This window comes from Aulonocara sp. 'chitande type north' Nkhata Bay, linkage group LG8, assembly GCF_057382095.1.
Source record: "Aulonocara sp. 'chitande type north' Nkhata Bay isolate Kocher_YH1m ecotype deep benthic linkage group LG8, A_spYH_male_GT1.1, whole genome shotgun sequence".
In the NCBI taxonomy this organism is placed as follows: Eukaryota; Metazoa; Chordata; class Actinopteri; order Cichliformes; family Cichlidae; genus Aulonocara; species Aulonocara sp. 'chitande type north' Nkhata Bay.
Genome location: NC_141351.1, coordinates 27,142,932 through 27,170,691, shown reverse-complemented (window position 1 = coordinate 27,170,691; position 27,760 = coordinate 27,142,932). Strand labels below are relative to the sequence as shown.

The 27,760-nt window shown below is 49.1% G+C and overlaps 2 protein-coding genes across 3 annotated transcripts in view; both read left to right on the top strand.

Moving 5' to 3' along the window:
* Positions 1–19,049, top strand: part of ankfn1a (ankyrin repeat and fibronectin type III domain containing 1a) — a 101,764-nt gene extending 82,715 nt beyond the window's left edge. For both annotated transcript variants that reach the window (XM_086304697.1, XM_086304698.1), the window contains 13 exons: positions 759–866; positions 3,350–3,449; positions 4,177–4,309; positions 4,860–4,976; positions 5,108–5,323; positions 5,393–5,559; positions 6,706–6,865; positions 8,628–8,796; positions 9,502–9,668; positions 13,361–13,583; positions 13,661–13,853; positions 14,190–14,953; positions 15,408–19,049. In XM_086304697.1, coding sequence (XP_086160823.1) covers positions 759–866; positions 3,350–3,449; positions 4,177–4,309; positions 4,860–4,976; positions 5,108–5,323; positions 5,393–5,559; positions 6,706–6,865; positions 8,628–8,796; positions 9,502–9,668; positions 13,361–13,583; positions 13,661–13,853; positions 14,190–14,931 — 2,495 coding nt within the window. In that variant the 3' untranslated portion in view covers positions 14,932–14,953; positions 15,408–19,049. The remainder of the gene's footprint in view (positions 1–758; positions 867–3,349; positions 3,450–4,176; positions 4,310–4,859; positions 4,977–5,107; positions 5,324–5,392; positions 5,560–6,705; positions 6,866–8,627; positions 8,797–9,501; positions 9,669–13,360; positions 13,584–13,660; positions 13,854–14,189; positions 14,954–15,407) is intronic.
* A 5,779-nt stretch (positions 19,050–24,828) lies between these two features.
* nog3 (noggin 3) lies at positions 24,829–26,081 on the top strand. The gene has a single exon (XM_086304858.1). The coding sequence runs from the start codon at positions 24,958–24,960 to the stop codon at positions 25,537–25,539; it is 582 nt and encodes a 193-aa protein (XP_086160984.1). The 5' UTR covers positions 24,829–24,957; the 3' UTR covers positions 25,540–26,081.
* The last annotated feature ends 1,679 nt before the right edge of the window (positions 26,082–27,760 follow it).

The window sequence follows — 27,760 nt, the reverse complement described above, 5'->3', positions numbered from 1 at the left end:
TGCCTTACACACAGTCAGAGGCCTGGGACAACCCGCAGGGATCAAGGAAAACCCCAACGAAGCCGAGGATCAGCCGTCAGCAGAGCCGGGATGACGTGACGTGTGACAAAGCACAAATACATGAGTCCGAATGTTGTCACATAAAACAGGAAGTTCGTGCAGTGTGAACCTGCAGGGTTTGTTCCTGTGGTCGTGACTGAAGTGTGCGTCCGCTGTGAATCGTGTGAACATCCTGTTCTGACGTCCTCGGGTCGGGAAAATCAATTTCATCGCTCTGTCACGACTCGCTTTCTCTTTTCCTGCACATTGGAGCTTCAGCCTTGAGCTGTGTGTGTGTGTGTGTGTGTGTGTGTGTGTGTGTGTGTGTGTGTGTGTGTGTGTGTGTGTGTGTGTGTGTGTGTGCGCGCATATGTCAGAAGCAGAGGACAGAAAGTGTGTGGGTGTTTGTTTTAAACAGAGTGAAAGCACGACTACACCTCTAAAGATGCTTGACATCCATTAGTTCATTCTGTAGCATCTCACACACAAACACATTTTCGGAGCCGTTCTTGTTCTCCTGTCTCTGCTCACACGTTAGACTTTATTTTTTCTGTAAACGTCATTTCAAAGTTGTCCAGCTGTCTGAGTCTGCACATGAAAACAGCAGGTAGCTGCACCTGAGTCCACGCCGACGCACGTTACAATGCTTACGTTTGAGGTGACTGGAGCTCTCGCAGATTCACTCAGTTCCTTCATTTGTCCTGTGGTGCCTTGTCCAGATTGGCGGGAGAGCGATGGCCGGGAACCCAGGAGGCGGGGCCACATCGAGGCCATGGAGCGTCTCCTGCAGCAGGTCCGAGCGACTCACACGCACTACTGCTGTGGAGGTGAGTGTCGGCGGGCTCGTGGCGGATGGCCTTCACCACAATAAACATTTTTTGTTACGTTTTAATCCTTTAGATGTAACTTTTAACACAACTGTGTTAAAAAGGCGTTTCTGACATCAGTGGGAGTTTGAATCCCACTGATGAAGGGCGATCGTGGCTCAAGAGTTGGGAGTTCGTCTTGTAATCGGAAGGTTGCCGGTTCGAGCCCTGGCTTGGACAGTCTCAGTCGTTGTGTCCTTGGGCAAGACACTTCACCTGTTGCCTACTGGTGGTGGTCAGAGGGCCCGGTGGCGCCAGTGTTCGGCAGCCTCGCCTCTGTCAGTGCGCCCCAGGGTGGCTGTGGCTACATGTAGCTGCCATCACCAGTGTGTGAATGTGTGGATGACTGGATATGTAAAGCACTTTGGGGTCCTTAGGGACGAGTAAAGCACTATATAAATACAGGCCATTTACCTTTTTTTTTTTTTTATTGCTGTAATATCTGCAGAGACACGTGTGGAGACACAGTCTGCAGACACAAACATGCTCTTCGATCACAACGCAGATTCATTTTTACTGACGCTCTCACGCCTGTCTGAGCGGACCCAGGAAAAACTGTTTATTCACAGACGCAGAGCTTTGTACAAAGAGGGGGAGTCGGGGTTTCAGAGATCCACGGGAGGGAGGGCAGAGGGACACTGGATCATCGATCCACACACCGCGCTTCGTCCACGCTGCATAACACTCGGGAATCCAGGCAAGAGAAACCAGGACGGGTCCAGGGAATAAACAGGCGAAGAGATCAGAACCAGGACGAGGTTACAGCGACGCTGACGTGAGGCGTGCAAGCATCCAGCCACGAAACGCTCTGAGCCACCGTTTAAATAGTGGAGAAGCAGGATACCGAGCCGCAGGTGAGGGATTGTTTGCAGGTGCGTGGGCCAGAGGCGGGAGCCCACAGTGAGCTCCGCCCAGACAGGGCGGAGACAGGAGAGAGAGAGAGAGGCAACAAAACCATGTGTCCCGACCGGGCAGACGCAGGGACGTGACACCATCTGACCAGATATCAGTTTATCAGTTTTTTTATTAATCACATCGTCATCGTCGCTGCAGGAGGTTTCAGGCCTTCATCTGTCTCCTCTTCCTCGTCTCATTCACTTAGCTGGATGTTGTCTCAGAAGCAGTTAAACGCTGTAATAACCTGTAATTGAAATGTCAGAACTCAAACTCTCCCCCGTCCTCCTCTCTGACAGATGGAGAGGTGGACGCCTCATTAATCGACTCCAATCGTGTTTGCAGCCCTCTCCAACAAAACTCATTCCTGTGTTTATTCAGCATGGCGTGCGAGCTCTCGTCACATTATCCAGTTGTCAGAGCCGGTTAGCTCGGAGCTCACGCACACAGAGACTTGCTAAAGTCGTCAGGTTCCCTGTGACAGACTCGGAAAAAGGCCAATTTTCCAAATGCGAGTGTGCGAGAGCAGCAGCAGCTGGACAAAAGGCGCTCCGATAAAACGAGCTGTAATTACAGCTTTTAACGAGCAAACAGCAATTTCATGGAGAGATAGAAACCCGAAGCCTTAATTCACCTCGTCAAACCCAACAGAGGAACAACAGCAGCCTGTGAGGAGAGATCAGCAGAAGATGGTCGTGTAGGCGCCGGGATCACGAAGTTTCCCTCGTCTCTGAGATCCTGAGTAGAGCAGACAAACAACACAGCGAGTCATTAAACATGATGCAGGTTGTTTTGTGGGACTTTCAGGCATGTAAGTTGATTTGTTTGCAGCAATATTAACGTGCTTATAAAAACAGTGAGCGTACCGTTCATGGCCTGCAGGGGGCGACCTTTCGCAGCTGTGACGTGCAGGTAGTTACAGATTCAGGGTTTCACGTGAGCTTCGTGTGTTTCAGACGTCAGTTTGAGCTGAAACACAAACTGAATGAAAATGAACTGACGTGACACTAAACACACAGCTGCACAGATGTTGCTCCTTAAAGTCGTTTAATATGTTAAACCAACATGGTTTTAATAAAAGGCTTTAAAGCACCAGCACACGAGGACGCTGTGACCTACGGTGATGTTGCTGTGTGCTGCTTTTCTGTTGGGAAGGGGTCAGAGGTCACGGGATCGATGATCTGTTTTTCCTCGACGCTCCCTCCACTGTGCATCTGTATCACGGCTCGTTCCCCTGGCGGTCTGCGGCCGGCTCCTGTCGGCTCCACGTCTGACGTCTGTTTACAGGACGGTAATTACGTGATGCTTAATTAGCTGCAGTAAAAGGGGCGCTGCGGTCTGGAGATTGGCATCACTGAGCGGCCAGTCGGCGTCCTCGCGAGGCCAGAGGGAGCGACAGAGGACGCGAGGGAAAGGAGATAAGATTGAGTCAGAGCGGCAGCGTGGGAGAGAAGCTCGACCCCGCTGACCCATAAACAAACATTTAGACTGAAGCTGGAAAAAAAACGCAGTTTTCACTTGTTTTCTTCTTCTCTCGTCTTTTTGTTCAGATGCCTCTAAGCTGCAGAACCCCAGCAGGAAGCAGTCTGTCTCCAGAAGTCTGAAACATCTCTTCAACTCCTCCAACAAGTTTGTAAAGACACTGAAAAGGTCAGAAGCTGCTTCTCCACGACGAGCCTGAGGACGCTCTCGGCTTCACTGTAACCTTCATAGGCTTCCCGTTCTTGTGGCACCAGCATCACGTTCATTGGTTTAGGTGTGGCGGGTGGGAATTCTCGCAGTAACACCTCCATGTTTTAGTGGAAATATGTGGATCGAGTTCACGTGGGAACCAGCTCAGTCTTGGTGGATATTGCAGGAGTTTTCTTGCAGCCATCCCTTGAGGCGACTTATGTTGTGATTTGGCGCTATATAAATAAAATTGAATTGAATTGAATCCCTCCCATAGACACTGATGCCCTGCTGGTATCAACAGTAGTTCTCTTGGGTGGAATTTCTTGTGGTAGTCCTGCAGTGACATCAGTGGCTCCAACTTGGCGCCTGAGCTTTTCAGGACTGCTGATTTAGTTTCTTGTGTCTTTCTTATTTAAAAGTCTCTGATTGGGGTCAGTGGCGCACACCACAACATAAAGTTGTTCAGGAAGTTGAAACCACTGATGTCAGCGCGATGACGGACCACAGCAAGAAAGCTGCAGTAGGAAGCAGAGACACAGGAAACAGAATAACAAACATCTTTATCCTAATTTAACTCAGTAAACTCATAAAATGATGGTTTTTCAGACCGAATCTGATTAAACTGTAAAGTGCATCATTAGCATAAGCACGCTAACTCTCCTTTCTATTCACCTGTGCGGACCGCACCATCCTGTGCGTGCAGGGGGATCTACCTGGCGGCTGTGTTCTACCATAAGGACAGTTTACTGGTGACGGCCGAGGAGCAGATCCCCATCGTGGAGGTGGATGACTCGTACAGCAGCTCGCTCATGCAGGACTTCCTGTGGTTCACAAAGGTACGCAAATAAAACCTCATCATCTTCGTCATCATCGTCGTCTGTCCGGCAGCTCTGAATGAGCCCTCTGCTCCTCACACCCTTTCCTCTCATCATGTGTCGTATTTATTTCTGCTGCTGGGTCTCGGCTGTCTTTTATTCCCAGCAGGCAGCTGGTTTGGACATAAATGTCTGAACAGTTCACGTCTTGTTTCAGGGTTTTGGTCTCCCTCCAGCCTCTCTGTACTGCCACACTTCTCTGTTTCTAAAGACCGTGGGTTTGAACCTGCAAACAATGAGTCACGAGGTTCAGCATAACGAACCGAATCGCTGCAGCGCTACAACCTGCAAGTCTGCTGTAACTGAAGGGCTTCTGTAGGGAAGCTGCCAGTGTGACCAGTGTGACCAGTGTGTGCGAGCTGGAGTCATAATGGCTGCTTCAGCCCTCAGCAGCTTTTGCTTGGTTGTAGTAAGAGGGTGGAGGAGGAACGGCAAAGGATTAAATTGTGTTAATGGACAGTTTTTCACACGCTGTGTCTCTGATGTCAACTTCCTGTTTGTGTGTCTGCAGCTGTCCTGCATGTGGGAGGACGTCCGGTGGCTGAGACAGAGCATGTCGGTGTCCATGTCGTCGTCCTCCACCCTGCAGGCCAGGCACAAGATGCTCACCGCCGCCGGGCAGCTGCAGGTCAGGAAACCGACCAATCAGCTTCAGTGAAAATCACAAACCAAACCTTCAAAGTGACGTCCGACAGGCCGAGCGTGCCCAGAGCCGTCTCAGACCTGTAATCCTGTAATGTTTACCTGCTCCACCCGCAGAACCTCCTGGGAACCCACAACCTGGGCCGGGTCCACTACGAGCCCATCAAGGATCGCCATGGCAACGTGCTGCTGGTGACGATCCGCGACACGGAGAGCCAGCACTCGCTGTTCAGCGGGAAGTGGATGCAGGTGACCAAACTGCAGAGCCAGAGGAAGTCTCTGTCCACACCCGAGGAGCCCTACGCCCTCGATATCCTCATCATCACCATACAGGTGAGGCACAGGCGCGAGTCACCTGACAGGAAGTCCTGAATTTAACCCGTTTCTGTTTCTGCCCTTCAGGACATTTTGGCGTACCAACGGCGCAGCACCCACCGGCTCGCCCCGGGACTCTACTTGGGCTACCTGAAGCTCAGCAGCTCCGTGGACCAGATCAAGGTCCTGGTGTCCCAGCGGACCCCCAACATGCTCTGCCACACCCGCGTACGAGACAACGCCAACGTGTCCAGGTAGGCTTACCTCAGTGCTGAATAACAGCTGCATTGAATGAGGCGAGTGCACAACGAGGGTGGGAGACGGGGTCAGTGCTCTCAGCTGAAGGAGCTGAGAGGAGGAGGGAGGAAGGTTTCCAAGCTGTTTCATGTCAGTGACGTCGCTCGCTCTCAGACTGCGGGGTTGTTGAATGGCGAGCTCTTAGTTTGGTTTCCGTGTGAAATGTAGAGCGAACGCTGCTTTGTTCCTGCAGCAGCACACGTGGCTGAAATCAAATGAGGTTCCTCTGCAGGGCGGCTGGGTCGACGTCTGATTAGGACGGCTGCCCGGAGCCTGTGGCGGGTTGGAAAACTGGAAGGGATTTCCTGGTTGATCCAGAACATGCTGGGGGAATACCTCATCTGGCCTGCGAGCACCTTGGAATCGTCCGGGAATATCTGGAAAGTTTTGCTGGCAAAATGGGCGTGTGCAGCTCCCTCATTGGTCTGTCACCCGTGTAACTCGACTTTGGATAAACAGAGGAAGAAACAAAGGAAGGAACTAAAAAGGAAGCAAGTAACAAAGAGACTGAAGAAAAGAAGAAAATGGACCAAGGAAGAAAAACAGGAAGAAGGTAACCAATGAAGAAACAAGTGAAGAAACTTTACAAAGAAATAAAAGAAAAAATAAGAAAAACATGGAAGATGCAAACACAGCAACCAGGAAGGAGGAAAGAAGAATCTAACAAGCTAGGAACGGAAGGAAGCGATGAACAAACCAACGAAGGAGGGAACTAACGATGAAAAGAGGGAACCGACTTGAATCTTGCCGCGTTACCTCGTGAAGCTCCAGCACCAGTTGGTTCCTACTGTGAGCTAAAGTCAGTGTGAGATGTTCGGCGTGTCCTCGCTCGGACTGATCGAGGATCAACATCGTATTCCTGCTCGTCGACTTCCAAGAATATGTGCGAGCTCGGCAGCTCGGCGTGGTCGAAGAATGGAAGAAACGGGAGAGAAAAGAGCTGCTGCTGTGTTTTTGAGTGTGTGAGCCGGCGTGCAGATGAAGCTGGTGTTGATTTGTCGGTTTCGGTTAGCCGAGGCGAGCGGAGACCCCGCCCTGCGGTCCGCAGGAAGTCTCTGACGGCATCAGTGACCCGCCTCTGTCTGTGTGTGCTGTCCAATCAGAGAGGAGTGGGACTGGATCCAGACGCTGGCAGCTGCAGGAGAGAAGGAGGACGACCAGGGGGCGGGGCCCCGGGCAGAAAGTCACGCCCCTTTACTGTACTATGAGCTGCAGACGGCCATCAAGTCCCTGCTGAAACACATCAACCTACCTCTGCACCAGGTACGCACGCCTCAAACAGCACGCGGCTACAGCCATAGTTACTCTGTACTTATATTACTTACAAATACTTACAGGTAGGAACACTCGAACAACATGAGGGTAAACAGCAGGGAAGGTATTGTTTAGGTTTTCTCTGATACCGGTGCCAAACCGGTACTTTTGAAACGGTGCCGGTGCTTAAAGAATGAAGAACATGTTTTTATTTTTAGCCGTCTCTTTTTTTCTGCAACATACAGTCTATAACATACTATTTTTTTTACGTCAGAGTAATACGACATTTTTCACCTGAGTGATGGTGACACCACCGTTGAAAATGGATGGAGATCTTTGACTATGAATTTCGTCCACTTTTTCTTTGGTCACTTTAGCCTTTTTGGCCAGGGTGAAGGGAGCATCTGCCATCAAACAAGAAGACAGCCGCATGTAGCTATGATGATGTTTGCTAGTTCACCTTACATGCATTAATGTAATAACGTGGTTAGCCTACTCAACGTAAATTACACACGAACAACATTAAGCTACTCACGCAGAGAAGAACGGCTGCTGCTGCATCATCATCCTCATCATTTCTGCTACACTGGCAGGGCTAGGGGCCAGGACTCTCCTCTTCGTGTTTTTGGGGGATGTTGCTAACTCCGGGTCAGATAACAGGCACCACACCGCAGTAGATGCGCTCGGTGTGAGGTCTCGCAGCAAGCTATCAAATACGGTGCATTTCTCGACTTTTAAGAAAACGCTATGCGTCGCCAGGTGTTTCATCAGATTCGAGGTGTTACCTCCTTTGACAGTATCACAGTATCAGCTTAAAGCACTTGTTGCTGCTGAGTTTGCATCTTTTGCTGTGAAGTACAGCCAGACTTTGCCTTGGGCATTTTTAATCTGAAGCTCTGCTCTAAAAGAACGTACGTGCCTGGACCCGCCTACTATCCTCAGAAACGTAAAATGATTGGCTAGAATCTAAAGTGTGTCACAGCTCAGGCGGAAAAAAAAGAAATGTGCGCTGCTTTTCGGTCTGGTTACTACCGTTTATGTCAGAAGCGGTGCATACCGGTACCCATCCCTAGTAAACAGTCAGGCTTGTACAGGAAACAACAAAGTGATGCAGTAACAGTAATGTGTAGTTGTTTAAGGCAGTGCACGAGTAAATGCTCTTTATTTATATTTTACAGGAACAGAGAGAAATGATTCAGTTTAAAGTACCGTGTAATTACCTGTGCTGCACTTTTCAGGGTGTTAATAATGTGGACGATGTTCAGTTGTTTTACCCACATTGGTGTGATGAGCTCTCCTACAGCAGACACTAAATAAATCCTGCGTGCTTACAGGATATTACAGTGTATATATTACTTACAGTATAATTATTTCCTTTTCCTTTAAAAACCTGTCTTGTTACCTCCTTATGCTCGTGTTCCTGCCTTTAAGTATTTCTACATAAACATAATGACTTAGTAATAAAACCACTGTCAGTTCTTATATTACAGGGGAACTACACCACCCGCCACAGGCTGTGTTACAAAGTTATAACGTAAGCTGCTCCTGCAGGTAACACCTGCAAACATCAGGCTGTAAAATCAGCCTGTAGTCATGTGACAGGTTCTCTAACCTGCAGAGGAAGCGTCTCATTTCAGGCCTGCAGACGACGTTTTACTGGAATCACGTCATTTATTATTATTTTACACGTTAATGATGCTCATTGTAAAGGATTTGACTTTTATTAGCAGACACTGAAGTACAGTGTGCGTGTGTGTGTGTGTGTCTGCAGGCCCGTCACTTCCGGCTCTACAGTCAGGAGGTGGTGGAGCTCGGTCACGGCGTCTCCTTCCTGCTGCTGCTGCCCGCCGCCGATGACGTCTGCTCCGCCCCCGGACAGTCCAACCCCTACACCCCGCTGTCGGGGTTCCTCCACCTGCCCCTGCAGATGTTCGAACTCGGTAAGAGCACGCAGCAGCACGTTACATCGGTTTGATGGCACGGTGACTTTCAGGGATGAAACATCGTGGTGGATCTAAAGGTGGAGCAGACGGCTCTGCTGAGAATGAAGCAGCGGCGAGGTTCATGAGCACGGAGATGCCGAGAACGACCCACTGAGGCGTTTTTAAGAGACGGAGACGCTGGGAAACACGGTGAACACGTTAGAAGCTACCGAGCAGAACTTTCAAGACCACGAGCTCAATGGAACGAGACGACTGCAGAAGGCCTGAAGAACGGGGATGTGGAGCGCCATCTCCAGGTTTTAGGAAGTCTAACGTTCCAATCAGGCCGTAACCAGGGAGCGAGCGTGTTGGAGAAACATCACAGAGCAGCAGCTCGGCGGTGCGTTCACATACACCAGCTCTTACAGGAAGTCTTCAGCCGACTGTCCCGCAGCAGCTCTGAGGCGGGCTCTCAGGTTTACGGGCTCGCTGTGCAGACGTGCGGCAGAGCTTTGGGCTTTTATTGTGGCGGGATGAGCAGCACAGACGGCGGCACAGACGCTCGGGTCCGTCTGCAGAGCCGAGCATTATATCAGTCTGCAGCCAATCACACTGAGCAACACTCGCTCTGTGTACGCACTGCTGCTCGCCGCGCCGGCCGAGTCAGACCGCCGCGATGCTTTGAGTGTCCTCTCTCACGTCCCCTTTCCTTTCTCTCCTCAGTGCACTTCTGCACCTACAAAGAGAAGTTCATCAGCCTGTACTGCCGCCTGTCCTCCGTCCTCGATCTGGATGCCCTTATTACCCAGCAGGCACTGCGGGAGGCCATCACTGACGGCGAGGTGGCCACGGCCAAGCAGAGGCACCAGCTCATCCTGGATTACATCCAGGTAACTTTTGGTCGCCTTTAACCTTTTGACCTATAAATTTCCCAGCATGCATTTCACACACTCATCATCACCTTCAGGTTTAAAGTTCTGACGACGAGTTTTCTGATTTGTACCTGAGACGCTGTGGCTCAGGTTTAGTCTTCTTCTCACGCTGGTTCGTCTTTGCTTCCTTCAGCTGTGTCTCTGGTGGGTGGAGCTTCATCCTGAGGAGAGCGTGCTCTGTAACGTCCTCATATTTCAGCTCGGCGTGTAAGATGAACAGATACTTGTTGTCCTGGAGCAGGTCAGCGGCTCTCTGTTTGCTAGTTCATGGAAATGTGAGGCTAACCAGGCTGTGAAACATTCAGGGAAGAATTTTCTGAAAGATGTGGGAAAATTCCTGAAATGAACGTGTGAAACTCAAACACTGCTGTGAGTCAGCTGACCTCAGATTAAAACGCCCTTCAGGCTCGTAAACGTCTCCGCTGCAGGAACGTTAATCGCCCGGCAGCTCATCAAACAGCCTTCGTGTAATAGATCTCGTTTTCTCTATGATTTTATTTCAGTTTTTCTCTGAGAAGCAAACAAACTGAAAGCAGACGAGTCTGTGATCGATCTGACACGTTTATGGAGGCAACAAAGAGTCGGTGCTGTTAAACAGTTTGTTTCTCTGCTCTTGGAAAGCTCGCCGCCGCCGCCATCAACGGAGCGCAAAACCACAAGAGCTGGCTCCGATCGCAGCGCTGCCAGAGCGTGTCAGGCCGTCGTCTCGCTCTCCGGCTGTCATCTGAACGCTCGGGGGGAAAAGTAGACGACCACAAAATGCTCGGAAACTAAAAGCAGTCAGAGCGCGTGGAGGGGTGGAGCTTCCGTCAGGCGTCCTGAGGACAGTCATCACTTTAACTGTGAACGGTCCAAAACTTAATGTTCATCTCTCAGAAACAGAGCACATCTGAGACAACAGCTGGTTTCAACATGTAATCGCTGCCACGCTATCACGTACACACACGTTACAGGAGTGACTGATTTATTACATATTTATAAACGTTCACACACTGAGTCTGATTGGACAGTTAGTTTAGGCTCAGCTGCAGCGATGGCGAGCAGATCGATCGCAGTTCCTGTTGCTCGTCCGTCTTCGGCTCTCTCAGTCAGCTCTTCAGTGAACCCGTATCGCTGGTCTTCATCAGGACGTTTCTGTTTCAGGAAGCAGGTTTGGCTCAGCAGGAAACACAAGCGCCCAGACGGGCGTCGCTGCGGTAACCGGACACAGATGCTGAGGGAAGCGACGCTGAGCAGAGTGCGGCGTATCTGCCTGCGTCGCTCTTGGTGTGACATCATGAAGCTGCAGATGGAAACTTCATCTTCAGCTCGGGAAGCTCGTCACCGCACAGCTCTCTCCCTGAAGCTCCACGCCACCCCGATCGGCGTGAAACCTCCAGCATCTTATCTGCAGTGCAACGGCTTCGAACTGACTTCTTCTTACTGCCGTGCAGCTTTACAGATGTGCGAGCAGATTCATCATCACGACCAACTTAAGAGGATTTGTGGGGCTCAACAACTTTCCCGTCTGAACGCAGGAAGACTTTTTCTTATGTTTCTTTAAATGTAGTAAAACTGGACCTGATGGCTGTGATGGCTCAGCCCAGTCTGTCCCACTGTTACTGCAGAAAGACAGCTCCAGCTTATACGTGCTGAGTTTGTGTCGCGGTAATCACACACGGGCGTGGCCCAAAGCACCGAGACTCGCTTCCACATGGACTCCAGAGCGGTTTAAAGGTGAGAACGTGATCCGATCCATCCAGGTGTGCGCTGCAAGTCTGAGCTAAGTGCCTTCAACGACACTGTGAGCGAGCTCCAGGTGACACGGGGAGGAAAACTCGCCTTCAACAGGAAGAAACCTCCAACAGAACCAGGCTCAGGGTTTAGGGCCAATCAGCAACTGAACCGGCTCACCTGGTTTAGTTTTCTGTGCGTGACAAACCGAACCCATCCAAAGATACGGAGCAGAGGAAAGACAGAGCAATGAAAGAAACCAATCAGAAACTGACATCATCTGTCCAGAGACAGTAAACCAATCAGAAGCCTTTATTTGTAGGGCGTTGACATCTTTTGTGTACCTGCTGCGGGGCGCGCTGGCTCAGGTGCGACTTTTGTTGTCGAAGGATTCGTCATTTCTTTGGCGCGTTGTGTTTAGATTTGACGATGAGAAGCTGCAGATGAGCCGCGGACTCGCGCTGCGTCGCTTCATTTCCTGTGGACGCGGCGCAGGGCTGATGTAATGGCTCACATCGATCCGGGCTCAGCAGCAGCTCTTTGTAAACGCTCGGCAGAGACGTGCCGCCGCGCTCTGTGGGACGAGCAGGAATCTCCTTCGTGTTTTCCTCGCAGCAGACTCGCCGCATTCTTTCCAGTCGAGTCATCGCCGCTGTCCGTCTCCCCACCGTGTGTGTCGGCGGTCGGCTGACTCTGCGAGGACCGCGGTGGGCCTCGGCCTCTCTGACAGCAGGCTAATTACTGCTGATCACACTTTACTGCCGTCCAAAGAAAACATGTTTTTCACTGTTTCCAGATCAGATCACATCAGCAGTTTAACCACTTATGAAGAAATCCTGTCACTTATGTATAACACGCGCTGGGATGACCTCACTAATGTGCACAATACAAAACAGAGAACTCCACAGTAATATGTCACTAAACGGGACGACGCTGTATAATAATCTTTGTTTGTTTTGGACTGTTTCAGACAAATATTCGTAATAAGCTGTGACGATCCCACTGAGAGCCCACAGATGAAAGTTTCATGAGGCCATTTTCTCTTTAAAGTGGTCGTTTTTACGTCTTTTCCACTGGAACAGCACAAACTAACTACAAGCTGATGGATTCAAACTTTCTGTTTCTGGGCTGAACTGCAAAGTATTTGTATAAAGTGTTTTTAACCTTCCAGCCAAATTAGACTTTACCGAGTGGACGTGGATCCGGCATATAATTGTTCTCCGTGTCTTCATCATATGTTGCATCCTAAACAACGTGCAGGAAACACCTGAGACCTGAATGTTGCTGTTAGGAGTGTTACACAGGAACGCTGAGGTGCTGACAGTGTGGATGCATGACTCCAGAGCCAGTGGGTAGAACGTTGTGCTGTGGAAGCGTCACCATAGAGGCGGGTGGTGGTCAGATCAGTGGGATCGATAAGCAGGCGGAGCTACTCTGCAGGACCAATAGGATGAAGAGTACAGCCGATTAGACTAAAGCTGATTGTGACATCAGCTGATCGCTTTTTGATTTGCCTCCTTTCGTTCCACCCGAGGCACATGTTGACTTTACCTTCGTGCACAGAGCGTGCACGCCACAGAAAAACTGTCACTCGTGTTTGTTCGATAGTGTCAGAGGAGGAGCCTGTGACTGACTCCTGTTCATAAAGTTCCACTTCCACAGCTGAGCTCAAAAGTCCCGTTAAATACATGAATGTAGTTTTCAGCATCAGTAATGTTGTTATGACAGAAAGAAGCCCAGTAAGATCTCTCACAGTAGAACCAAACTCTTCATAATCAGGCTTCAGTCATCACAGTGGTTATCGCCTGATGCCATAGACGAGTAGATCATCAGAAAAGCTCTCTGGTATTTGAGTAAAGCTGTAACTCCTGCTGTGCTCCATGCAGCCCCCATCGAGCTTTTTGAGGGCTAAACTTGTTTTTTCTGCGTCTCTGTAGCAACTGGACGAGATGCGGCGGGACCTTCGCTGGATTACGGACGCCCTACAATACGCACGCTACAAGCAGCCTCGAGGCGGCGTGCCCATCACCTGCTTGGTGGATGCCAGCGTTCCTGAGAGTGACTCCGGTCAACAGAAGACAGACTCCACTTCCTCAAACATGGACTACCTGCCCACACCGTCTCCTTCCCCAGAGCTCCGCCGGAGGAAAGCCATCAGCGGTGAGGCATCGCTCAACAAATTAAACTTCAGGAAAACAAGAAGCACTCAAAGCTAACGTTAATCCTCTGTCATCTAGAGTCGCTGCCGGGCTCAGATGAAGATGCATCCTCGGAGGTGTTCCTGCCCACAGACAGCGACTATGACTCCAGCGATGCCCTGAGCCCCCGTGACCTGGATCTGCTCTATTCTCCGGGCCAGGATCTGTCCCAGCAGGCACTGCGCTTGCTGGGCGGCAGCGCCCCGGACGTGCTCCAAATCAACGAGCTCCGGTGATTAGTGCGCTTTCTTTAACCCTGCACGTCTTCGTGTGCGTGCACTGATCACTTCAGGCTGTAGATCAGAGTCAGTCCACAGCGCAGCGCTGTTACCTTCGGCCTGCACTGGGGTGCTTCAGCACCTGACTAGGATGCGCCCTGCACACCTGGTATCACCTCGCAGGCCCACCCTCAGAGTCACATGACGTTTTTTGTTTTCATCTGAAGTGAATCGTTTTCATTTCTTTAGATTTTAGCTTCTTTGAGTTGTTGAGCATCAGTATCAATCCTCCAGCAGGTCCTCCATGTTGTTTGGGTAATCTGATTACTTTCCTCATGGTTTCCACTCAGGTATAGCGTGTGCCCGGCTAAAGACCTCCCCCTCTCCCCCGTGGTGAAGGATCCTAAGGATGCTCCCCTCTCCTCACCTCTCCTCCCTCGCGCGCCCTCTCGCTCTCGAACCCTGCCCACCTCACCCTCCCTCCCCCTCTCCCCCAGGTTCTCCAAAGATCTTCCCCTGTCCCCGGCTCTGTTTGACACCACCCGGACTCTGGAGGGCCTCTCGCTCTCAAAGAGCCACCACGAGGGCCCCCCCCTCCTCCGGACCCTCGCCAACCCACCCGCCAAACGTAAGATCCTGTCCAGGAGCCACCGCGGGCAGTACTTCAGTGGGCCCCAGCGCTGGCTCAGGGGCCACAGCGGGGAGAGTCACACCGGATCGTTGTCAGAGGGAATCTACACCAAGCAGCTCGACCCCGACCTGCCCCTGCCGGGGGACCTGCCCTCCCCGGATGGCACCACCTATGTCAGCCACGCCTCCTGTGTCCTGGAGAGCCGCAAAACCCGACATCGGGAGCCGCGACCGCACGTTCGCAGGATATTCGTTGAGCCCTGCAAAGAGCTGTCACCAGGCCACGAGAGGAGGGGGTGGGAGGAGGAGGAGCAGGGGGCAGTGGTGATGGAGAAGGTGAGGGCCGCAGGCGTGTCGGTGGTCGTGGAAGGGGAGGAGCCAGAGGGAGCCACCGCCCAGGAGGTGGACTCGGATGACCAAACCAACTCCCAGGTGTCGGAGATCCTCAGCAGCACGCTTTAAGGAAGAAGTTCTTCAGACATATGTAGGTACTACCAAAACCAACAAGGCATGATGTCACTTCCTGTTCTCTACTTAAGCAGATTTTCATGATTCATAATTCATAATAATCCTTCTTTATCTGGTAGTCTGCATTCCAACCTCTGTCTGAAACAAGCTGTTTTAGCTCCTCCCCTTTTAAGCAAACACTCTTCTGATTGGTTTCCTCTCACAAACAGAAGGTCTAAACAGTAGGTGGGCGGGGCCATGTAACTGCAGTGTTTAGATTACTGCACTGAGCTCGTTATTGGAAACTTTGGTCACGATCAGTATAAACATTCAATACTGGAACAGTCGACAGTTGTGAGAAACTATTTGTTTATACTGTTGACCTGAGGAGTCGCCCCCTGCTGGACATTAGAAAGAATGCAGGTTTCAGATCCATCATTATTCACAGTATCTCAGCTAACTATTCCCCGCCCTTCCTTTTTTTACCACAGTGGTGATTGGCCGGGCGTGTTGCTGACGAGCTGCCCTCCGACCTCCGCAGATTGTAAACTCAACTAAAGTTGCTGGTTCAACTCTGCCACGCCTCAGAACCCATGGCATCGACTGTTACCCAGGAAAAAAAGTCAATGCAACGACAAACCAAGCACTGCTTCTCCGACCAGGAACTTTGCACAAGACTCTGCATGTCGACCAACAAAAAGAAAAGAAAAAAAGGTGGTTTGATTGATTGTTGCGCTTAAGAAAAAATCCGCAGTTTAGAGTTATTTTTTGGACCCCGCCCTCAGAGCATGGATACCCACCCTCGACTTGAATGTACGGTTCAGCCTGTTTGTTCGTGGCCGCCTGTGACGATCCAATCCCGTCTTTCAATCACTGTTGTTCTGAGCTGCTCCTGTGTGCTGTCCTGGTGTTAAAAAGAAGAAAATATATATAAATATATTAATCGCTGAGTGTTGAGCACGGAAACGGCCTCAGTCACTAAACAAAGACCACTAAAACCTTAAAACATGAAGTATTTTTATATTTTCAGGTTTAAAGACCAACTATTTTACCTGGAATGTGGATGACTGTATTTTGTTGGCATGAAGTAGTCTGTGGTGTTGTTTTTGTTTGTTTTAATCTTTGACTGAAGCTTTACGTCCATTTTGTGCTTCCTTTCTCGTTCGGCATGATGATGTCAGGGAGTCTGTGGGTTCCGGTTTAGCCTTCGCCGTGTGGTCAGACCTGACGGTGTTTGTGCTGTCTTTGTTGACTTCTTGTTCAGCTTCTTCCACGATGGCGGTGTTTTCTCTTCTGTTTTTTTCTTTTTTACTTAAAACTTGCAGCAGCTCCATCTGTGTTGTAGAGAAGTGATGTAGAGTGGAGAGCGGTTTGAACATGCACAGATTCTTAACGTATGCACAGTATTTTAAAAGTGCATTTTTAACGTTTGCACATAGCGATTATGGAATTAAAGCTAATTAAATATTTGATTAAATTGGGCATTAACTCTGGCAGCTTCTACCACAGTGACTGTACAAAGGTCAGTTTAATGTCCTACAAAGGGTTGACGATAAGGCGTCAGCTTACAGGTTTGATTCTGTCTCCAGATGATCTTTAGTGATGTCTGAAGATTTCAGCTTTACAACCAGACGCGCAATAAATGTACCAACACGTTTCTGCTGCAGCTGTCTCGTTAGCACAGCTCATGGTGTAGTTAAATCATTTGTTAGTTTTCATACTGAGAGTTACAGAGAAGATCGTTACCAAAATCATGTCCGTGCTAAAGGTTATCGCCAATATCTGAACGGAAGCTGAAGTCATTTAAAAATCAGGATTATTGAGGTTTCTCGCGTGATGTCATGAACACGTCGTCTGCCGTGGGCGAGATGCAACCACCATGGTTACTATGGAAATGTGTATTCCCGAACTGATTGGCCTTGGTTCCTGAGGTCTTTGGTTGAAATGGGTTGCCAAGACGGTGGAACACCAAAAACGTCTTAGCGATCACTTGTTGCTCACAGGTTGTCTGTAGTTTTTCATGTTTGCTAACTGTTAGCCCGGCTGTAGTAAAACTTGAAAAAGTGCGATGTGAACCAGAAATGATGGAGAAGGTTTGTGTCATACTTTGGACGGTGTTTGTTTTCAGGTCTGTTTCTTCCATTCGGACTAAGACCGCAGCAACATGTTAGGAACCAAAGTCATCACAAGGAACTTTGGACAGTTGGAGAATGCACATTTTCCTTAGCAAGGGTTAGTTACCACTGATCGGGCCGTAGACCTGCGTGGCTGACACTTTAGTAATCATTTACCCCTCGCAACTGGTCTGGAAATGATCAGGAAACAACCGGTGGATGGCAGATGGTTTCAGACTGGTCTCAAGTCTTATAATTATCTACGCTGACTCCATGATTCTCATGTGTCTACAGTGGTGAACAAGTCACATGGTTAAACCTCAGTAACCTGTCATTTCATAGGCTAAAGTTCCCTAAAAAATCCAAAGAACGTCATGTTTATCTTTTGGCTCCACATGACGACAAAACGAACGCTCATGTTAGAGCACTAGCTAGCATTAGCCAGAGGAAACACCAGTTTTATGTAACGAACATAGGTTAGCCAAACAGGACTATCAGATAATTTTACGATCTATCCACTATTTTAACGCATTCAATTTAGTTACTTAAGCTAGCTAAACTAACTAGGACCGCTTGCCAATGTTATTGTGGGCGAAAACTGTGACTCCTAATTAGCCAGCTAGCAAAATTATCATTATTAAGTCTAAGACGATTGAGTTGAAGCAAAAGCATTAAATTAAAAGATGTGGTAACGTAGAGGGATTAAAGGCAGGGCGGTTAGCCAGCTAGCTGTAACGTCACACCGGCTATTCAGTGGAGTTCAAACATTTACAGCATTTTCTGTCAGTACTAACAAAGGTTTCCTGGATCTGCCAACAGTTCTGAAGCTTGACACGAGACATGATTTTGGTATCGAACATCTGACTGTCAGCATTAGGCTACGTCCTCATATACACGGGTATTTTTTAAAGCAAGGATTTCTTTTTGAAAAATATCAAGAGCGTGCCAGCAGGTGGCGATATAAGCCTCACTGCATAAAAATGCTGGCAGCTCAAAAGACTATAAACAATAAATGTTTACTTTGGGACCAAAAGGCCCAGAAAAAGTCACATTAACTAAATGCCTGTGTACATGTGGACAGGACCTTAAGCTAAACCAGTTTATAACGATTTAAATTTTGTTTTTGTACCTGTGGCCATCACATCTTCTGATTATGTACAAGCAAAATTAATAAAGACTGATCGTAGTCATTCGATGAGTATTTGACCCGAAAATTCAACCCACCGCGTGTCGTACTGTGAATTTCGATAGTTCTACAAAAAGTCATGTTTGTGTTTAGCTGTCGACGTTCACGTTAAACGGCTATTCTAGTTTTAGTTTCCTTGTGTACGAGTACAAGATGACGCCAGCTAACGTTACATTAGAAATGTCATTTCCATCCATGCCTCATCAAACTCAAAAACACTGCAAATGGGGAACACCGTAAAAAGTTTCCGTCAACATTTCTTTATTTGAATTTAATGCTTGAATTGAAAACATGAAAGCTGGATGGAAACTTGACTGATGACTACAAAGGTGTTGGCTACAGCTATGGAAATAAAAGTTGTAATAAACAGCAGGAAGGAGACAGTTTCACTTCATTAGAGTAATGAAAGCAGCAGCCGGGTGACTCGCTCCACAGTAAGTTGAGTTTATTGATTTTGAGGCTCCTGTTTGTCTCACAAAGGCTTTTATTCTGAAAGGCTGAACGCCTAAACTTTGTTTGTTTTTATTGATTTCACTCTGTCTTCATGTTTTCTTTCTGCTGTTTTTATCACGTCTGGTATTTTGTCGTGATGTGCGGACTCAGAAACGCCGAGTCGACCTTCTGTTTGTATATTTCTGGATCACCTCCATTTATCTAAAAATGCCTTTTGCGTTCACTTTGATGCCACTTTATTTATTCGCAGCAGACGTTGATGACGTGTTTTTTATGGACTGCTTTACAAAAAGTGTTCATGCATTTTGACATTTTGCAACCTCACAGGAATGGATGTATTTTACCAGCTGAAATAAACTCATGTTGATGTCGTGCACTTCAACCTGCCACCTGCTGTTTGTGAGGTTTGTGCGCTGTGCCTGTGGCATTCTGGGTAAACAACACTCTTTATTCCTTAGGTGGTGTGTTCAGTCACAGCTTTGCTTCAGAAAGCTCGGGTTTAAGGCAGCTGCAGTCTGGATTAGGTCTGGTTTAATGGTGACTCTAAATCGGGTTTTATACTGGCTGCCATCGGGCTTAATGTAAGTGTAATTAAGTTTTTCAATAATTTAGACATGATAACAGCTTAATGTCAGCGTTCAATCTGAATTAAAGCTTAACTTTAAATCAGGTCTAACCTGAGCTTTAAGTAAAAGTTTAATCCAGGCTCTAAACCACATTTAAAACTGGTTTTAAATCTTCATACAACCTCAAATTGGATTTAAGTGTCTTAAAGGAGGCTTTAATTCAGGTTTAATGTCAGCTTTCAACCGTATTTAATTCTGGCTTCAAATTAGATTCATGTCTTGCTGTGAACCAGGTTTAGCTCTGATTAGAAGGGATTTATTGTCTCTGCAAAATCTGAATCACAGGTCAGAACAAAGGATGACAGAGTCTGGCACAGCGCGAGGAAGCATGAACACAGTTTCACGTTTCTGAGCTCAGAGTATTAAACTGTAGAACAGTAAAAAGCCACCGAGCGTCACTGTGGACGGTGTTTGTGGTCTCTCGGAGGTCAGCCCGTAGGTGTTGGAGGAATCGGCCGAGCTCCTGAGCTGCACGCCGGGCGGCTGCGGTCACAGGACGCCGTGTGGGAGGGTGTGAACCAGCTGGAATCTCACACCACCGCTGGGAGGGAGTTTTCCAGCTGGAGCTCCCGGAGCATTCAGGAGCGTCGGTCCAAGCCACAGGATCGCCGCTCTGCAGGCAGGACGGTCCAGCAGCTCAGACTGCGAGCTGAGCAGACGTCAGGCCTTCATTCAGTTTCACCACAGCTGTCACGAGTTGCTTAGAGGATCCACTCGCAGGACTCCTGGGTAGCGTTCAAACAGAGATAGTTTATTTACAGATCTTCACCAAGTGTATGTACAGACGGTGCGAGGTTAGTGCTATATACAAGACGTGAGGGGCAGGGCTCCAGGGAAAACGGGGAAATCACACACGCGCTCAGAACAGCCTCTCTCCACTCCGCTAGCGACCTGTCACTCCTTCCACACTCCACACAGGGAAACACGGGGATGGGTCCGGGGAATCTGGGAACACGTTAAGTCTCTGGGACAGAGGCACGGGAAACTTGAGCTAGGTGTGTACTGACAAGAGCCTTCACAACAATCCAGCATTGAACAGCTGATCTCCTCCTAATATACCAGCTGGTCTGATGAGGCCCAGGTGTTCCCAATCCAGGAAGGCGTGGACCGAGGGCGTGAAGCCGCCATGAGTTCCGCCCCAGCAAAACAGGGGAGAGGAAAAAGAGAAGAGAAGGGGGGCTAAGAGTGAAGAGATGCTGATCTTGCCGATCCCGCAGGTCGTGACAACAGCTCCATGTTTCTGACAGTGGAGCAGAATGTTTCAGTGAAATTAGAGAACAAGTGTCCGTTTCATCGCAGCGCCTGCTGTTACCGACGCTTGGTGGAAACGTTATTATGGTCTGAAACAGGCGCCGTGGAGGGACGACGTCCTGTCCCGAACCCGTCACTGACCAGTGTTTGAGGGCAAAATCGCTAAAGGACGCCGATGCTTTGACATGCTATGATTCATGAAAACTAAAACAAAATGTGTGGATTCAATTTAACTTCATTTATTTAACAGCTGTTCACAACAGGCCTGCAGGTGCTTTAAGGTGGAAAGCAAAGGCTCTGCAGTAATGAAGCCATGCGCCTGCTGTAGTTTTAAATGACGAAGCAGGTGGAGATCATTTTCAGCTCGTTCACTTCCAGTCACTCATGACTCTCCACGTAAACGCCCCCTGCTGCACTCCGGCTGAAGTGCAACCACTTCCTGTCCGACTACGGGAACTCGAACGGCGGCTCTGTCCTCGGCCTCTGACGCCGACCCTCGAGAACACTCGGTCCTCTTTAAGCCGCCTCTGTAATGTTGAAGTGTATTGTTTTGTATTTGAATCTGTTTTTCCTTTCAAAGTCTCCTATATGAGCAGATGTTGCGGCTGATGTGAACGTGCTGTAATAATCCTTCTGTTTCCTGCTTTTCCATCAAACTCCCACTTCTGGAGTTCACTCTTCTCGGTGTCCTCGAGGCTTTTGGGGTAAAAACATCACGTCACCTTCTCATTCACTTATCATCAAAAGCCTCGTAGTGCCATTAGCATTCTCCATAGTTTCCATTTAGCCGCTGTGTTCCTCCCTCGTCTTTCCACTACAGACAGATCCACATGTTCTGAATCACGTTTTCCTTTGATTTTCCGAAGCCGGGCTGCGATATGGCCCAGCGCAGTGGATCAGTGGGTTTCCAGCCTTTAGTCGGGACTCCTGCAGGTCCTAACTGCTCCTCTGATGTTCAAATATAACGTTAGCGTAATCTTAATAACGAATCAAAGGGCCTCCCAGGATGAAGGAGAAACAGGCCGGCTGCTTCGTCCGTGACCCGGCCAGATAAAACCGGGAGCGGGGAGCTGTTGTTTGTTGTTGGTGTAATTCTGGCTTTGATGGTGAGATGACCAGGGCAATTTGGACGGTCCATTTGGGCGCGAAGGCTTCAAGGTGGCGGGATCAGGTCAAGCACAAAAAAACAGACACGAAACGGGCCGTTATCAGAGGTTTCAGCCCCGCCCTCCCACCGCCAGAATTATTGTTTCAAAGAAGCTGAACCCCGGACACACGAGTCGAAGCACAGACGTGCAAACAGATGTTTTTCTGATCGCTTTAAAGCAGAACACACTGAATAAATTTACCTGTTAAATCGCCTCAATTTCCCCAATAAATCCTGACTGATGCGTCAATAAAAGCACGAGTGCGTGTTTGGCTTCAAAGTGAAAGCAGGAGGACGGAAACGGTCTCAAAGGTCCATTTTCCACGTTTCCACAATCACAGAGAAGACCAAGGACGCGACTCCCATCACGTCAGCAACAACAACAACAGCTCGAGCTGCAGAATGAATGAAAACTGCTCTGCCGGGATTCAAAGTTCAGGTTTTTACACCTGAGTTTAAAATAATCGGACGAGTTTTTTTAGGTTCTTCAGGATGTTTGGCCTCCTTTTATCCAAAAGGATAAAAATACAATTTCAGAGTCGGTCACATCAACAGCCACCTAAATTCGTTTTATAGGGTTAAAGACGCTTCAGTAATACAGAGAAACTATCAAACACTCGGCAACAGTGGGAAAGAAAAACTCGAGCACTGCTCTTCACCAGGTTTGCTCAAAACATCACCAGATACATGAAGAAAGATCTGGAGTTAAATCCTCCTCATGCTGTGGGGCAGGTTAGCAGAGGTTAAAATATTTGCACTGTGATGAGTTTAAAGACCCGAGGATTTCATCATTTCGTGATTTGATTCATGCTCTCAGCCATGAACGGTGAAGTCGCTGTGAGGGTTAGCTCCCTGAGCATGACAGCCGACGCAACGACAAACCATTTTACGACTTTCTCGATCTGGACACGTCAGTAATGCTCTTATTTGGGACATGAAGGAGTGAAGCTGTCGTCTGAGCTGATGTTTGAACCAAATGTGTTTTTTTTCACCAGATGTGAAGCTCAGACGGTTCCTCAGAGCTCGCCGGTGCCTTTCCCTCCGACCTGAAAGGTGCTTGAGGTGCTCTGCATCCATCGCAGCGTGGACTCATGTCCCCCGGGGCTCCTCTGTGGACCCCGATGTGGAAGCGAGGGATAAAAGGTTTACAAAGAGAGGCAGTCTTATCTTATCTCACTGCCGCTGACTTCCTCCCCACACAGATATGACAGTTTAATGGCGCCCGTCACATGCTGCCACCGGCCACAAAATTACCCAAAATTCAGCAGGAGCCGGAGGTGGGAGGGCGGCAGGGGTCACAAAGAAAACCTCGACTGTTTAGGGAACCTTGCAGAGCTGGACGTGGATAAAAACCATAAATCAACATCTTTGTCATCCATCAGGATCTTCAGAGTCACAGTTTGAACTCAGCATCTTTCCACCTGCACAATCAGGTTTATTCTGTCCACAGCTGCAGTCTCTGGGTATTACACAGTATCTAGTGATCATTCGTGTGGTGTGAACGATCAGCTGTATGTAAGACATTTATTTTTGTCCTGTTTGGAGGTCTCTTTCTAAAACACCTGATATGTACATGAGAATAATAACTTTATGAATTCAGAAATCACCTTTCAAAGCGAAGTTTATGAAGTGAAGCTGGAGGTTCAGTGTCAGGTTTACAGAGTCGGTAACGATGAAGCTGACAGCGGAAATAAAACAGCATGAAACAAAAACATTGCTGCTGCCTCGTCACCAGCAGGTAAGGAGGCAGAAATAAATGGAGCGCTGCTTTAAGCCTCCTGGGCTGCGTTCATTAAAGAGGCGTGTCTGAAGCCTGTCACATGAGTCCCAGCGAGCTGTTGGCTTACAGGTGTCCACGCTGCTTCCTGTTGGGAATCCTGGCAGGAAGTAGTGCTCCACGCTGCTTGACCTGAAGACTCCGTCAGGCTGGCGATCGCAGAGCTCTCACCGCACCACTTCAGCTTCCGCCTGATGTCCACTCTGACTTCACGACCCTTCCTCACATTTTCAGGCTGAGGGGACTGACGAGGGTCTGCTGCACGTCGTCACCGGCAGCAATGAATGTGACAAAAGACATAAACATGAAGACATAAAGAAGATGTTAATCTGAATGAACCTTCTGGAACAAATGTCCTGCTTTATATAAACAACAGTAAAAACGGGGTTTCCTGAGGACAGCAGCAGGAGGTGCTCACTGAACAGGTTTGTGAGGAGTGACAGCAAGAGAAAGAAACTGATATTAACAGAGTTTACAGATTTGGGACAGCTGCTGTTCTGCAGTTCTGTGCATGTTTTGAAATTTACAATGTGTTATATCTATATCTATATATATAATAATGTGTGCCCTGTCAGTGCGCCCCAGGGCAGCTGTGGCTACAGTGTAGCTGCCGTCACCAGTGTGTGAATGGGTGGATGACTGGATGTAGTATAAAGGGCTTTGGGGTCCTGAGGGACTGAGTAAAGCGCTATACAAATGCAGGCCATTTACCATTTATATTTATTATATTTCTTAAATGCAAATCTATTTATTTGCATTTACTAAACAAGGTAAACAGTTGATTTAACAGGTAAATGTCAAATCAAAAGCGACATTTGACCCCTCAAGGTTCAGGTTCAGGGTGCAGATGAGTCCACATCCTGTGCAAAGCCTCTTCCAGATGTTTGTGTAGCTGCTCTGTAATGATTCAACTGATCTGCAAAAACTACAGGAATTAACCTCTAAAATATTTACATAGAAAATATTGGAGTGAAAGCAGAAAGTAGCAGAGTAACTGGCAGTAAATGTACTGAGTTACATTCCTTTCAAAGCTGTGGGGGGGGGCACCTCAGCTAAATACACCCCTGCAGCCAAGTGGCATGTGAGTACTTCCACAGTACTTTGGAGTATTTGTACCACTCGCGCTTTTACTTCATGTCTGTGCTGACTTTATGAGCTCACCGTCATCACGCGTGGATTCCTCCTGGTGCTTTCCTCTCCTCCTCCTCCTCCTCCTCGCGGTCACGCGCTTGTGCGTGAACTTGGAGTATCTAGGGAGGGGGTGGGCCCGGCGTGGATGACATCAGCACCCTGCAGGATATCTGGCTGCAGCGAGCGGAGGCTTCACTCGGGCTTCGGGAGAACCAGCAGCAGCATGCGGACCGCGCGTGGAGTCCCGCGCGCCGTGGACCTGGACACGGATTGCGCGGACCCGTCTCTGCGCCCCGCGCGCTCTTACGGTTGCTAAGGTCTTTCTGGATACCTGCGTGGGGGTGTGGCTCGTGGACATGGAGCCCTCTTCCCTCCTGGCCGTGTTGGCGCTCGTGCTCTCCGTAGGCTTTGGGACGGAGGAGGGGGCGTGTCAGCACTGCTTCCTGCTGCGGCCGGTCCCCGGGGACGGTCTACCGGTGGAGGCTCTGCAGGAGGACCCGGACCCAGCGCTGGACCCCACGGAGCGGGACCTGAACGTCACGGAGCTGCGTGGCTTGCTGGGAGCCCGCTTCGACCCGCGCTTCATGTCCGCATCCCCGCCGCAGGAGCCCCCGGACTCCCCGGGGGTCCCGGAACCGCCGCGCGGCCGGAAGCTGCGCCGCCGGCTGCAACAGTGGCTGTGGGCGCGTGCCGCGTGTCCGGTGCAGCACGCCTGGAGTGACCTGGGCGCGCGCTTCTGGCCGCGCTACGTGAAAGTGGGCAGCTGCTCCAACAAGCGCTCGTGCTCGGTGCCCGAGGGCATGCTGTGCACGCCCGCCAGAGCCGCGCACGTGACCCTGCTGCGGTGGCGCTGCCGGCGCAGGAACGCGCTCCGGTGCGCGTGGATCCCGGTGCAGTACCCACTCATATCTGAGTGCAAGTGCGCTTGCCCGAGCTGAGACTCTCCACTCACACCCGCATCACACCTGTACGTGACATCATCACAGGCGTGGACAGCAGAGAACAGACTGGTTTTATTTATTCATCACGGCATCCTGTAAAATCACGTGTTTGACTTTGTCTTCTGTTCGAGAAACAAAAAAGTGTCAAATTTGTTTTTGCAAGAAATGTAAAATGTTTTCTGTCACAGCAGCCAAAACCCTGAACGCAGCGCGCGCCTGCGGATCCACAGACCGGCGCGCGCCTGCGGGTCCACGTGGAGTCAGTCTGCTCAGAATAAGATCAATGCAAAAGATCCAGAATCTGTTTTATGTCCTCAGAAAAGTACAAATGGGTGGAAACGAGCAGCGCCGCAGGAACATTTGTCACATTCAGGTGACTTTACGTGTTTTTTTCTGCTTGATTTAAGGTGGAAATGTTTGTTAAAGGAAAACCTGCAGATTCCAGCTAAATGATGTAACCGAGAAAATTATTATCGTTTATTATCAGTGATTTATTCTTGTCATTTCTTTGGAGAAATAAACACATTTACCACAAGGTGGCAGCGTTTTAGCAGTTTTATATCTGTGTTGTGTTTAAATGTTTGTGTTTAATAGAGACGCTGAACGCTTCCTGTTCACGAAACAATCGCTGAGCAAGACAAGAACGTCGTTTCGGTACGAATGAGTTAAAACTAACATGAATAATGTGGGATCGTGTTATTTAAACCAGAGTTTCCGCTCACAGGCAGCAGGGAGGATGGAGGGGCGGTGGACGGCTCCAGCAGGCTCTCCTCTGCACGTATTCAGGTGGAGCGCACACCTGTGCCGCTGCTGCTGCTGAACAGCTACAGATTTTCTTTATGTTCTTCCTGTAGGTTGAAGATTAAGATTGAAAGATTAAATTCTATAAATCCAGCTGATTATTGTCCATCAGAAATACGTGCGCGACTTCTCATCAGATTCACGTCACGCATTCAGCTTCAGTCTGAACCTTTGATATAGTTTTATTGTTTGTTGTCTTTATGTCCGTTTTCTCTCTAAAATCCTGAAAAACTTTGAAAACATTAGTGAGTGAGGGTGATGTCAGGATGCAGTTTGGAATAAAAAAAACTTTGTATTGTTGAAAAAACAGCAAATCCTCAAAAACAAAAGAGCTGAAAGTGTAAAATGTTTGAGAGCAGGAAGAAGCTTTGATCCAAACGATTTAACGCTCATTTAGTTTCAGTTTAAAACCTGCAGCAGCGGCTCAGAGACGAGAAGCTTCTCTGTGCGGTCGCTGCGAAAGACCTGTGTCTGTAAATCACTGCGAAATATTAGAAAACATCAAGTTTGAGTGGTTTGCGTAGCACAAAGACTTTAAGGAAATCAGTAAAAATGTGAGAAACAGCATCAGTCCAGGAGCTCGCAGATCACTGAAAAACCTCCCGGACCCACTGACACAATCAGTGACCCTGAGCTTTGAACCGCGGTAAAGTGAGCCGTCATTTGTGAGCCGCGGTCAAGCCAGCCGCTTCTTCTCCGCCGCATAAATTTCCTTGCGCTTTTACACCAGTCTTTACGGTAGCGCCTTTTCGCTTTATATCCTGATTGAAAGGCTAGACCCGCGCACACGTGCGCGCGCGCGAACAGTCACACGCACACGCGCGCACACAAATTACAATGGAACAGCCCAACACAGCCAATACAATTATGGAAATTTCAAAAATTCATTAAAAATCATCCTGAATAGTTGAGGTCCAACTTTCAACATGTTCCTTCTCTGGGACACCTACTGTACCTCTGGGCCAGGTTTAATAATTGTTTAATATTGATGGATCAAAAGTGCCGCTGAGAGAGTCATGACAGGGACTATGAAGAGACAGCATATTTGCTTGTCTTCACTGACTCGCTTTGAAATCCAGACTCACACCGGCTCACTCCTTGGCGGCCGCTTATCGGGGCCTGGAGCCTGGGGCTCGCTCGGGCCACTTCGGAGGTGGGGTGCCCCCGGCCTCTCGGCCTGGGGCTCGGTCACTCAGGCACAGCTGGCTGCCGGCGGAGCTCACGGGCGCGTCACTGCAACCCCCCCTGGCTTCTGCTCCGCGGCTGCTGAGTGAGCCCTCATCTGGGACTCTCCTCAGCTCTTTCTGGGACAGTGGCGCGGCTGCCCCTCTGTTGGTCTTCCTTGGTCTCTTGTGTTCTGGGGGCCTCTGGATGTCTGGAGTTTTGATCTCCTCCATACCTGCTTCATGCCCTGGAG

What these genes read in the sequence shown, in the direction of transcription:
- nog3 (XM_086304858.1), top strand. Translation starts at nt 24,958, where the DNA reads ATGGAGCCCTCTTCCCTCCTGGCCGTGTTGGCGCTCGTGCTCTCCGTA.